At 40.4% G+C, this 13,518-nt stretch overlaps 1 protein-coding gene across 2 annotated transcripts in view; it reads right to left on the reverse strand.

Annotated features, from left to right (window-relative positions):
• Positions 1-13,518, reverse strand: part of LOC140469212 (probable voltage-dependent N-type calcium channel subunit alpha-1B) — a 624,066-nt gene that overhangs the window by 195,886 nt on the left and 414,662 nt on the right. For both annotated transcript variants that reach the window (XM_072565528.1, XM_072565527.1), the window contains exons 8-10: positions 10,716-10,831; positions 6,280-6,336; positions 3,382-3,471 (exon numbers count right to left, since the gene is read on the reverse strand). In XM_072565528.1, coding sequence (XP_072421629.1) covers positions 3,382-3,471; positions 6,280-6,336; positions 10,716-10,831 — 263 coding nt within the window. The remainder of the gene's footprint in view (positions 1-3,381; positions 3,472-6,279; positions 6,337-10,715; positions 10,832-13,518) is intronic.

Below are 13,518 nucleotides of genomic sequence, written 5' to 3' on the forward strand. Positions count from 1 at the left end.
AGCATTGAAACACTGAGAAAACAGACTTACTTAGAACACAGGCAGCAGAAGATGAAATATAGGAGAGCAACCAGGAGTCAACTGAAACATTAAGTCTAGAAGGATTTAAGGCATTCAACAATGAATGAGCTGAAAGAGGCAATTGGGGAATGATAACAACACAAAAATAGATGGCTTAATGATGGTATGCATGGGATCAGAAACTCAACTTATGATCCAATGTAACACCTAGGTTATGAACAGAATAATTATCACAAATGTTACCAGGGAGAGGGATGGAGGAAATAGCTAGGCAATGGAGTTTGGACCGGAAGTGAAAGCTATGGCTTCAGTCTTCCCCAAACTTAATTGGAGAAAAGTGCTGCTCATCCAGGTCTGGCAGTTGGATAAACAGCTTGACATCGCCACCTAGTGGAGGAGTCAAGTGAAGTAGTGGTGAAGAACAACTGGGAATCAACAGCTCCAGGTGCAAACTAACATTGTGCCTTTTAATACTGTTACCAAGAGACAGCATGTAGGTTAGAGATTGGAGGGGACCAAGGACAAATCCTTAGGCGACACTAGAAGCAATGGTATAAGAAGGGAAGCCATAATAAGTGACTCTCTGCCTATGTTTCCAGAGATAAAAATGGAACCATGTGAAAGCAGTCCAACCCAGCTGAACAACAACAATGATGCTCTGAAGGAGGACGGTGTGATCAGTTGTGTCAAAGGCTATAGATAGGCTCAAAAGGATGAGGACGGTAGGTTTACCTTTCTCTTCATCATCTAGGTTCTCATTTGTGAGTTTGATAAGAGTGTTTTTGACAGGGTGGCAGGTCAGAAACTGGACTAGACAGATTCAAGCAGAGATCCAGGTCAAATGGGAAGAACAGATTTAGAAGGTGACCACATGTTTGGAGAGGGACAGGAGCTTGGTGATGGATGGTAATTTACAAGGATGATGGGGTCAAGGGTTTTGGTGGAGAAAGGTGATAACAGCAAATTTAAAGGAGAGAGGGTCAAGACTTGAAGAAATAGAACTGTTTACAATAGTGACTAACATACAGACCAGGAGGGATGGTGGCATGACCACTAGTTCAGTGGGAAATGAAATGAGGGAATAGAAAGTGGGTCCTTTAAACAAGATGAGCTCAATGGGGACATGAGGGGCAATAGGAAAAAGACTACAAAAATATTCAAGTTCAGTTTTCAGGCAGATAATGTGAAGAATGGTGAACACATTTTATTGAGTAACCAGGCTGAAAATAGTAAATGTTCATCTGTGATTCAAAGTCACGAGCACTAGGTAATGAATATTTGGTGTAGACTCTGGATTACCAGGCCACCTCTATTACCTCACTATTTAGTGAGATATGGAATTATATTAAAATAGCACTTACAGATCAATAATTTTTGCCTTGCAGTATGGAGAAAGCTTACGCAGTGATTGGATGCTGAGGAGGGCACTGTGGTTACCAATGGGATCTCTGCCAAACTAATGATTAGATAATGGATCTTGGGCATCTTCACAAAGCTCCTGACTGTATCTAAGCATCCAGTATAAAACTGAAGCTTATTTAGCAATGTGAAGGTGGTTCTCTGCCATTTCCTCTGTCAGCAAACGATTTCACATAATCTTGTGGAATCCCTTTGTGTACCATTCTCACAGAAGTTATCTTTATAAATAGGTTGGCTAACCACTCTATTAAAATAACACTCATAGCAATTTTGTATGAACATATTCCACTGTGCCACAGGAACAGATTAAATCCCTCTGAGTTTACTTAAAACTGTGCTCCCAGTATGCTAATTGAACAAGCCTGTCTCCACTGCCTAACTAATTGCAAGTTGGAGGATGGGCCATTCTAAAATGCTGGAAGCCTGCAATGCGCATTGTATTGTACATTGCTGAAGTGAAGCCTTGCCACTTAAAGGCCTCAAAATCTAATTGCTGTAAATGAGATCACATAGTTAATTGGATACCATTCTCTAAAATCCATAAAAAGCAGCAGGGAATCACAGGTGTTCTTTCTGTCTTGGTTTCTCGAGATTGGTATTGGTCAAGAGGTTTGATGTGTGAAGTGTGGCCTGTTTTGAAGATATGTGCACAAACACATCTCACTTTTCTTGCCTAGCTATTGTCCCTGATAATAATAATGCTCCACAATATATAGTAAAGCAATGTAGAGGACCCACTTAATAATAGCACCCAGAGAGTTTGGGCAATGCAGAATAATTATGGCCAATAACACAAATAAAAGGCTTTGTTTCATATTGGGCATAGAGTGCTGGGACATGGTGCTAGATCACTTTTTTTATATTATAAAACTGATCTAAATTGCATAAGTTTTACATTTGTCAATACTTAAGTAACTTTGTCAAGCAGACTGAGTTTATGTTGTTAGGGAATTGTATTTAATTTTAGAGGACGTTCAATGCACACTGTCTCAAAAATTGAAAGCCAAAATATTTCTCCCATATTATCTCAGTTTAATCTGCTAAACTAATTTGTCCTGCCCAAACAGAACCTTGCCTCCTTCTGAGAGAAACTCATTCAGTCCCTTTGTTAAGCCTGAATGTAATATGCTCCACAGTCCATTTCCTAAATTCAATGCGGAGGGCCAAGTTTTGGAAATTTGAGGTGAAGAGCGGACTTTGAGAGAAGATTAATAAAGGCCGCTGAGGATAAAATGCAGAGCATGAATCAAAAGGAGGAAAAATTAGAAAGAAGGAATCAGAAAGCAAATTCAGAAGGTGGAAGACACACATGAAACAGGAATGTAGAAACAAAGTGTCAGACTGCCAAACAGAAAGGCAGAATTCTAAACACAAATGAACAAACAGAATGAGAACCTTGAAAAGGAAATAAGAAGCATACAGAAAGATGAGGCAGGTTGTTATTGCAATGGAATGAAGAAAACAGGCAGATAAAAGTATCAAAAATGGACAGCAACTCAGAACTATCTAAAAATGAAAGAAACAATTAATCCATCACAGGCAGCTCTTTGCAATACAGTCAATACATCTGCACACAACACATCAGTAAGCAGTTGTTTAGAGACTTTTCAGACATTTCAGGAGTAGTGAATGAAAGCCTTCCAACACCCTCTCCTCTAGCCTGTCCCTACCTCACGAATGGATTTCCTGACTAATAAGAGTATAATTTTGTTAACATGAATGGTTTTGCTCATAATCATAACGGAACATGCCAAAGCTAAAAATGTACTTTTTAAAATGCCACATCTTGGCATCAAACCTCCTTTAAAATATAAGGCTAACCATGCAGCCCAGCCATCTCCCATCCTTTACCCAATACCCACCATAAGTACACACCCACCCTTCTTCTGCTCCCAAGAGTATCTCAAACTACAGTTAAAGGCTTCAAGGGATATTACTTACCCACAGAGGAAATATCTGTGAAATGATCTTCTCCCTCCTCAGCATTAATCAGGTCATTCTTACTCTTTTTCGTTGTTGCTCTTTTTAAAACTGTGTAAACAACCAAGTGTGACTGCATTATCAATCTGCCTAGCACCATCTTAATCTTACAAGATTCTCAATCTTAATCTCAAGATCTTTCTAAATCAGAGATTTATGCAGTTTTGGATTTTCCAATTGATGATTAATTGTCAGTCTAGCAGTTAATTGAGGCAAATAAATCACATTAGATGACATTACCAGTCACCCTCTATAGTTCAGTATTGCTAACTGGAGGAGCAATTCCCTTGTTTATCTTATAAAACATAGTCAGATTCATTTATTCATTATTAGAGACTAAATCTAGTTCTTGTCAGTTGCATACAGAGCTGCCTGCAAAAGCTTTCCATTTCTCTATTCCTACACAGACTTCCAGCCCAGTTAGTTTTTAAATCAATTTAGGAACTTTAGTCTAGCTACCAACAAAACCAATGATTTATCATGCAAAAAACAGACGACAAGTGGTGATGATTCATTCATTTTTTTTCAGAAGATGCCTTTAAGTTCACAGAAAGCAGAAAAGGTACAATTCCATTCTGCACCTTAACATTCCCTATATTCAAAACTCGAAAGCTGACTGTGAAGATGAAGTGCTCAAATCAATATAAAGGTCTTAGTTCTTAAAATGTAGAATTGGGCAGACAGTGTAATTAACTTTCAAGGGATAAGATTTTGCAAAAGGGACAGATTTCAGCATGAAACAAACAATAAACTAAATAATGGCCTTCTCTTACAACCCAGAGCCCCAAGCTTTTGGAATAATGCTGCTGGATCATATCGATTGTTTTTGTGCTGTACATCTGTTTTATTAATTAATGACATTTCTCTCACATTCTTAGGAATTATAACAAAGCAAATATTTCACCACCCTCTCACCTCAAATTCACTCAAGTTGTTACCTTTCAGCTGAACAGAATGTGTGATTCCCTTATAATGTAGTATGATTATTTGCCTCTAGTGACAATAAATGTCTTATATATACACACACACACACACAAGTTCAAATTTGCTTTACCAGAACTGCATCATTAATAAGAATGGTAATATTCTTGAATAACATGAATTAGTCTTAATCCCTGCCTTCCCTAGAGCATTGGATTAATATTGTCAGGTCAGCTGAAGTAAAATCATGATTGGAAGATCATGTTAGAAGAATTATGGTTATTTACTTTTAACAAATCTCCTCAGAGTGGAGGTATTGTTCCTGATGTTGCGCTGATTCAGCAGGAACCTCGATTATCTAAATATCAATTATCCGAATATCAGATTATCTGAAGGAAAACTCAAGGTCCCAGTAGAAATATTACATCAAAGAGGTGTTTCCAACACTGATCGTGTCTTTTGTTTACAATGATTAAAAACAAATTTGGCTTAATGAAATGCTGCCAAGAACAGTCCTGGATATCAATGAGAGCCCAGGCACCGTGTCCAAATGACTGACCTCCCATCCTCTCTCTCTCCCCACACTTTCCCTGGGGTTCTACACAGGGGTGTGGTGTGCTGCTGCCCAGTGTCCTGAATGGGGAGCGGACTTAGCAAGTGTTCGCTGTGCCAATCCCATTGAACTGATTGTGGTGGGGCGCGGGGAGCTTGAGCAATGCTGCAGGTCCCTTACACACAAATGTGTGTCTACTCAGAAGTAAACCCTGAGAAAGAGAGAGAGCAAGTCGGGCACAGCAAGGATAAAGGATACTTCCAAAAACTCCAAGCCCCAGAGGAGAGGTATTGAATCAATTAACTGAATAATCAATTATCCGGACGAAATAGTGCCCGCCCATCTCGTTCAAAGAATTGAGGTTCCTCTATACACATATATAAATGGAGCTGAACACAAGTCAAGTAGCAAACCACTGTTTAAAGCTTAAGGGATGTAATGAGCATTTTGTTATTAAAGTACTTCTAATTGATGTCAACATTCATTAATCAAATATTAGTTTGATGGCTTCTCAGTGGAGTTGTTAATAATGCCATGCAGTGTGGATCACACTGATCCTGGAAGTTTCAGACTTAATCCTTGGTCTTGTTAAATGATCTGATATTGGCCAAAGAAGCAGAAAGAACTCCAAACTTTGTGTCAGAGACAGGCAGGTGAACCGGAGTCAGACAATGCTCCAACTCTGATTGCTATCCAGTCATTCTGCTGGAAAGATTTTGGGAAGTGTAGATTCAGCTTGTGATACCAACTAACTAGCAACCCCCCAACCCCAACCCCATCATTCCCACTAACCAATCAACTCTGAAATTCAGTATCTAGTATCACAGCTAAACACCATGGCTACTGCTGGTATGCTACAGCAAGACTACACACATTAGGGACAAATAAAAGTTCCAGGTCTCCAGTAGCAACATGTTTCATGTTAATGGGAAAGGTAGTTTTGATCAACAAATGTCTGCAGAAGGTTGTATGTACATAACATTTATATTAAACAATGGGTGGCATGGTGGCACATGGTTAGCACTGCTGCCTCACAGTGCCAGAGACCAATGCCAGTGCCAGTGCCAATTCCCGCCTCAGGTGACTGACTGTGTAGAGTTTGCACATTCTCCCCGTGTCTGCATGGGTTTCCTCCAGGTGCTCCAGTTTCCTCCCCCAGTCCAAAAATGTGCACGTTAGGTGAATTGGCCATGCTAAATTACCCGTAGTGTTACGTGTAGGGGAATGGATCTGGGTGGGTTGCGCGTCGGTGTGGACTTGTGGGGCCGAAGGGCCTGTTTCCACACTGTGCATAATCTAATTAATATGAGACTTAAATAATCTAGAATCCTTTAAATCACACATTCTTTACTCATCATGCTACAATTAACAAAATATGCACATACCATCCAAAGCACACTTGTCCTCTGCATTCTTGTCCTCTTCTGCCAACATGACCTCCTCTAAAACAACATACAAGAAAAGAAGACTGAAACATGTAATATTTTTAATGTCAATGTAACCAATAGGGAACTTCTCAATCGATGCAGAGAATCTACAGGTGATTTTATGCATTCTTGCTTTTCACTGTGGTTCTGATTCATGTGACTGAATACAAATGGAAATCAATTAAACAACTGTTGTACTTAAAATTACAGCACTCAGTTTAGCAATTGAAGCAGACACTTTCTATCTGTTCCCATTAGCTTGAGCAATTGATACCATTATCATCAATACTGTTTGAGCCCTTATCCTATTGTGATTTTTGCACATTTGGCAACATAAATTTCAGTGCAAAATAGTTGAGCAGAGCTTCAACATGCCTAATCCTCTTATTTTATACAAACTCTATATTTTGAGTTACTGCTCCCATGTATATGATGGAATCTGGATCACATTTAATAATGCAGATCTGGAATTCAGATAGTCCCTTATCACGCATATACATTGAAACTAGATTGTGAATGCTGTCTCTGTATTTTAATTGAGGGAGTGAGACACTCATGGATTAGTTATGGGTTGATCGGAGAGCTTGAACAACTTTTCATTCCCAGGCTTATGACACTGCCATGTATTTAAATGCAGTATTTAGGAATAAACTTTGCAGTCAGCAGTGAAGCAATAGATTTCACTACGACCTTGAAGAAAGCTGACCAAAAGGCCTAGTGGTCTCCATGGTATAGAATTCCCCTCATCTAATAACACCTTAAATTTAACATCAAGTGAAGGAAATCTATGTAATCCAAATTATGCAAGTAACCAATCGTAGTGAAGTAGTCTCGTCAACAGCAAACCAGGAACTGCTTCGCACAATTTTGAATTTAAATTTTCTGGCGGTGAAACAAGTTATTAAGATCGGTTTAAGATGATCATGAACAATTTTTAAAAGATATGGCGTAAAAATGGTAGAACCATTGGCAGGTCTGAATCCTGTTTGATCAAATTGTGAGTTCTGCTGTGGATCTCCAACTGAGCCGGATCATTAAGATCCTGCCTGTGGATTGCTTGGCCAGTTCAGCAAGTTATGTCAATGATCACAACGCAGCACCATGAGAACAGAAATCATGAACCTTTGGGAAACACCTTTTGACGTTGAACAGGTTTACTGTCAATATGTGAAGTTGTGCTGGAACTGAGAAAAACAGCTCAACAAAGTGGCCTGTCAATACGAATAAATCTTTGTAGTTTTGTCTCCAGAATGGATTTGAACAAAGATGAGCTACTTTTAATGTCGGTTTCCAGGTTAGAAAAAAACAAGAGCTGAGTCAATAAGTGGTGAAAAGATGCTAATGAGGTATCTTTCATGATGTTTCCCCATAGACTGTGAATAAACAGTACTCATGTCATCAGTGTGCTCTGTGGACTGGCTCCTTTTCTGCCAGCTTTTCACTGTTACCAGTAGATTCATTGGGTTATTGCTCTCTCCCATCAGAGGACACACTAACTGCTGATAAATTATTAATGTTCTTAACTCATAATTAAATATTTTTGGATACAATTGCATATGATTCTGGATTCTTCTTTCTGCAAGAAAGGGAAAACAAACTGGGAAAAGAATGGAACTGGTTAAGTGTTCTTAGTTATTTATAACACAAGATTTGCCTTGCTTTATCTTCTTTCCTCTCCTTTAAATCTTCACATGACAGAAATCCAGCATCCTGCACTTTGCATGCTGTACACTAAAGGTCTCCATATCTGTGGAGCATCGGACTAATGTAACAAAGAAGATTGGTCACTGAGATTGCTGTAGACAATGAGTTAGATTTTCTGAGGAGTGGTAATTAGACTCAGATTGACACTCTGATCCTCTATTGTTATGTTAAGAAAGAGTTCTGCATTTGTGACAGTAGATTCTAATCAGGGCCCTTTCTGAAAAGCAGAGCAGGTTTTTCACAGTGCAGGATAGTCAGGTGAAGGCAAATCATGCTGCCTTTCTCACAGCAATCAGTTGATGTATCCTGTGATTTAAGTGTGCAGCGTCATAGGCAGGCACTTTGACAGCTCCTGTGAAACAAGTAAACTAAATGTGAGGTTAGAGTGCCAAGAAGGTAGGGTGTCAGGGAGCCAGGTGGGTAGGAGACCAGTAAGTGATGGAGTGTTTATGGTGGGAAGGGATGGGTGAGAGCCAGTGGTTCTGGCTAGATGGTTGGGGTGGTGGTGGGGAAAGCAGTTCTATGGCAGGTACCAAGGACCTGTGCCTCACAACACACTTCACATTCAACAACCAAATATATGAACAAATCAACGGCACACCCATGGGCTCACCCATCTCTGGACTCATAGCAGAAGCGGTAATGCAAAAATTAGAACAAACAGTCTTAGCACAAATTCAACCCAAACTCTGGGTCAGATTTGTAGATGATACCTTTGTAATCATAAAAAACACAGAAATAGAGAACATACACTGGATCATCAACGCCACACTCACAGGAATCCGATTCACTAGAGAGGAAGAAAAGGACAACCAACTCCCATTCCTAGACGTGATGGTACAGAGAACACCGAACGGAGAATTCACCACAAAGGTTTACAGGAAAGCCACACAAACAGACCAAGTCCTAAACTATGAAAGCAACCACCTCAACACACACAAAACAAGTTGCATCAAGACACTATTCAAAAAGGCTACAACACACTGCAGTACACCAGAACTGCAAAAAGAGGAAGAAGAACATCTATACAATGTATTCGCCAAAAACGATACCCCCGCAATTTCATCAACAGATGCCTAAGGGAAAGACAACGGAACGAGGACATGCCGCAACCCAAAGGACTAGCCACGCTACCATAAATCAAGAGCATTTCTGAACTGACAGCCAGACTACTGCGATCACTAGGACTCATAACAGCACACAAACCAACAGCCACTCTCAGACAACAGCTCACCAGAACGAAGGACCCGATACCCAGCATGAACAAAACCAATGTAGTGTACAAAATCCCATGCAAGGACTGTACAAAACACTACATAGGGCAAACAGGAAGACAGTTAACGATCCGCATCCATGAACACCAACTAGCCACGAAACGACACGACCAGCTATCCTTAGTAGCCACACACGCAGATGACAAGCAACATGAGTTCGACTGGGACAACACTACTGTTATAGGACAAGCCAAACAGAGAACAGCCAGGGAATTCCTAGAGGCAAGGCATTCATCCACAGATTCAATCAATAAGCACATCGATCTGGACCCAATATACCGGCCACTGCAGCGGACAGCTGGAATTGACAACCGGATGCGGCAGATTCAAACCACTACAAATGGCGGAGGAAAGATCACAGAAGCGCTTCACAGGAGGCTCCCAAGCACTGAGGATGTCACCTAGACAGGGGACGAAACGTCTGCTTCACAAATTCCCAGCTCGGCGAACAGAACTACAACAATGAGCACCCAAGCAACAAATCTTCTCCCAAACTTTGAGGTACCAAGGATTTGAGTTGGGTCTCAGAAGGAAGGGTGTGTCAGGTCTTATGACAATGTCTTAGGTCCTGGGGGAAAATGGTGAGTGTCAGGTCTGGGGTGGGGGGGGGGGGGGGGGAGAAGGGTCTGTAAGTGGGCCTTATGTCCACTTCAGCAATGGATAAGGAGGGGGACCAGGGGACGGGGTGGGGGTTGTCTGGTCCTATGTGGAGAGGTGTGGTGTTGGGTCAAAGTGGGGTGAGGGATCCAGCACTTGGGAGATGTAAGGGATCTGAGGAAGATGTTCTTGAAGGTGTGTGAGCTAAGTTACAGTTCAGTTAAATAGTTACTGCGTAGTTTAATGCTTTCTAACTGCAGCGGAACCCTTCAAATTCTCCAAGTTAAATAGATATCTTTGGAGGGTTCCAAGCACAGGGAAATTGCTGACAGGATCTTTCATTTCCTGGGTAATTCCCTACAGTCTGCTATAATGGAGATTCTGTAAAGCTCTTGTGCAGAATGCCCATTTTAATAATATACAAACAACATCAATTGAAAAATCAAGATGTGATGTTGTAATTTAAAATAAAAATTGAAAGAACTGTAAATGCTGTAACTTAATTAACAGCTATTCACCCTCGTAGCTAGATAGATATACACTACTTTGTCTGTCTTCTCTCTATTTGCGCTCTATCCCCACCTATTGGTTACTCCTTACCCCCATCTCCTGCATATAAACTGACTTTTTCCCAGCCACCACCAGTTCTAAGGATGGATCACCGGACCCGAAATGTTCTCTGATTTCTCTTCACAGATGCTGCCAGACCTGCGGAGTTTTTTCCAGCAACTTCAGTTTCCATTTCTGTAATCTAAAATGTTGTGTATTCACATTTTCTCAAAGAATCGAACAGCCCGACTTGGCACTTGCCAGATTTACCTGCTATGTGAATCCAACGCAGGTATCTGTTGAATTCTTGCTCTATCTGTTGTTGTCGCCTTAATTTTAGAAATGCACGCCTGTTCTCCACCCTTTCTCGTTCTTTAGCAAACTCCCTGCAAAATAAAAGCAGATTTGTTTGATCGTGCCTTGTGGTACAAAAATGAGTTATTGAGCAACACTTTACATTGCAAAACGTTGTGTGAGTGACAATTGTTAGGCTTCAGCTGACCACCGCAAGGCTTTGAACAAAAGTCTGTTTAATGTTGGATTCAAATTTATTCAAATTCAAACCAATAAGTGGGTAAGATGCTTGAATGAAGTTTCTCCAAAGACTGCAATTATGCAATTTTTCAATCGAACTGCACCAGTCACATGAATACTATGTCGGCAAAAGCAGGTCAGAGGCTGGGAAGTCTACAGTGAGTAACTCAGACTCCTCAAAACCTGTCCAACATCTCCAAAGCGCAAGCCAGGATTTGGATAGAATAGTCTCTTGTCAGGAAGCCTGTAGCTTCAACAACACTCAAGATGCTCGACACCATCCAGGACAAAGTAGCCCACCTGGTTAGCATGCATTCCATCACCTTCAATGCCCATTGCCCTCACCACTGAGTCACAGTGACAATAGCGTGTATCATTTACAAGACACACTTCAGCAACTCATGAATGTTCCTTCAAGCTCATCTTCCAACCCAATAACCATGAACATCAAGAACAAAAGTTAGGGTTAGGGACCCCATCACCTGCAAGGTCCCCTCCAAGTGATACACCATCCTAACTTGGAAATATATTGCCTTTCATTCATTGTCACAGGTCAAAGTCCTGGCACTCTCTCCCTAACAGGTGTACATGGTTCAAGAAAGCAGCTCATCAACACCATCTCAAGAGCAATGAGGGATAAGCCAAACATAGTGACCGAGCAAGCAATGCTCATGGCCCATGATGAACAAATTGAAATTCTCACAAGGCAGGATGAATTTAAGATGTCATTTTTGTTGGTCTTTAAAGCCTAATATTATTTACTTCCCTCCTTGTTGTGCTGGCACCGATTATCACCACTTATCCTTTTTCAGTGAGGAAAATATCAGATCATTCTCTGCAGAGATTGCTAACAATATTGCACAGTCTTTTTCCACATACTCCTCTGTCTGGCACTTCATTGATGACAGCAAACACTTCAACAATAATCGATTGAGCTGATAGCGTAATACTTACAATGTAATACTGAATCTCCCAAGCAATCCAGCACCCTCTCTATGTGTTTTAATACAATTTTATGATGGACAGTTTTATGAATAGTTAAAATTCAGGTAACATTAAACCTTTTGCACAAAGCAATGTTGAGTATTATTGTTCAAAATTTTGAATGTTAACTGTAACAGTGATTTCTTTTGTAAGAATTCACCTTAAATTTTTTGAAAGTTCATGAAACAAAACACTTTTAGGAGGTGCTATCTGACACAAATGTGTTTCACGTACAGTTGGAAACAGAGATTGAGTTAGCATCTTGAATTCAATATGACTATTCTTGAAGTGAAAAAGTCATTGGTTTTATCGGAAAAGATGGAGCAGAGCAAGTTGAACAGAAGGGAAAGATTAGAGGGTGAGGGAGATTAGATACCACTTGTTTCACAGATTAAAAGCAAAGCAAACAGTAATGGTTGTAAAGAAAGTAGATGGATCCAGAGTAGGTGTTAATAACAGAATATAGGTTAGGTCTGCTGAAAGCAGGACCATAAAGACAAAACGCTGATGGGGTGGGAAATCAAAATTGAGGACAGAGATCAGACTTTAAGGCTGTGAAACTCAATGGTGAATCTAGAAGACTGTAAATTACTCATGAGGAAAATTAGGTGCTATTCCTCCAGTTTGTGTGGGTTTCCCTGAGATGTTGCAGCTGGTCTCGGACAGAAATGTGAGTGTGAGGGCAAGGTGGTGCACTGAAGTGGTGGGATCATGCCTGTGGCCTAAGTGGAAATGTTCTGCAAAGCGACCACCAGGTTGAGGTTGATCTTCCTATTGTAGAGGTAACCATTATGTGGGCAGCGAATACAATAGCCTAGATAGAAAGCGCAGTGGGAAGAAGATAACATGGCAAGTGTCACAACTCTTACGATTGCAATGGGAAGATATTATGGGAGAGGATATGGTGTTCAAGATGATAGAGGACTGGACAAGGGTGTCACACAGGAAATAATCCCTCTGAATGCTGACAAGGGAGGATAAGATGTGTTTTGTGGTAGCAGTATACTGTTTGAGATGAAAAGACATCAAATAATTGTTCCATTTGTACAAATCACAGAGCATCCCACTGAGACAACTGAAGTATTAAGTAATCCAAGCTAAGTGGAGCTGAATTGAACAAATCAAAAGTAGTCTAATATGAAATTGATACACCATGAATCACAGATTGATTTTGTTTCTTTCATTTTAAAATGTTGGAGCGATCCCTACTTGTAGAGCTTTTAGTTGAAGAATAAATGGGTGAGGAAAGGAAATATTAATCTTGTCTCTATATATGAACATGAGAAGGTTGCATGGCCAAAGCATAAAAACACCCAGCTCTTGAGAAAGCACTTATTATATTATAACCAAAGGCTTGCAGCATCAAGATGAAGTCTAAAAGGCCCATACATTATCTAAAAACATGCCCTACATATTCCAGCACAGTCCAAGGCTCTAACACAGTGTAAGAGTAGATCCTGCCCTGCATTAACTTCACCAGATGTGACACTGTCAAGCAGAGGGCATGAAGCAGGAGGTACCATAAGAAAGCATTCTGGTAGATATCCAGAACCTG

This window comes from Chiloscyllium punctatum, chromosome 49 (assembly GCF_047496795.1).
Source record: "Chiloscyllium punctatum isolate Juve2018m chromosome 49, sChiPun1.3, whole genome shotgun sequence".
NCBI lineage: Eukaryota > Metazoa > Chordata > Chondrichthyes > Orectolobiformes > Hemiscylliidae > Chiloscyllium > Chiloscyllium punctatum.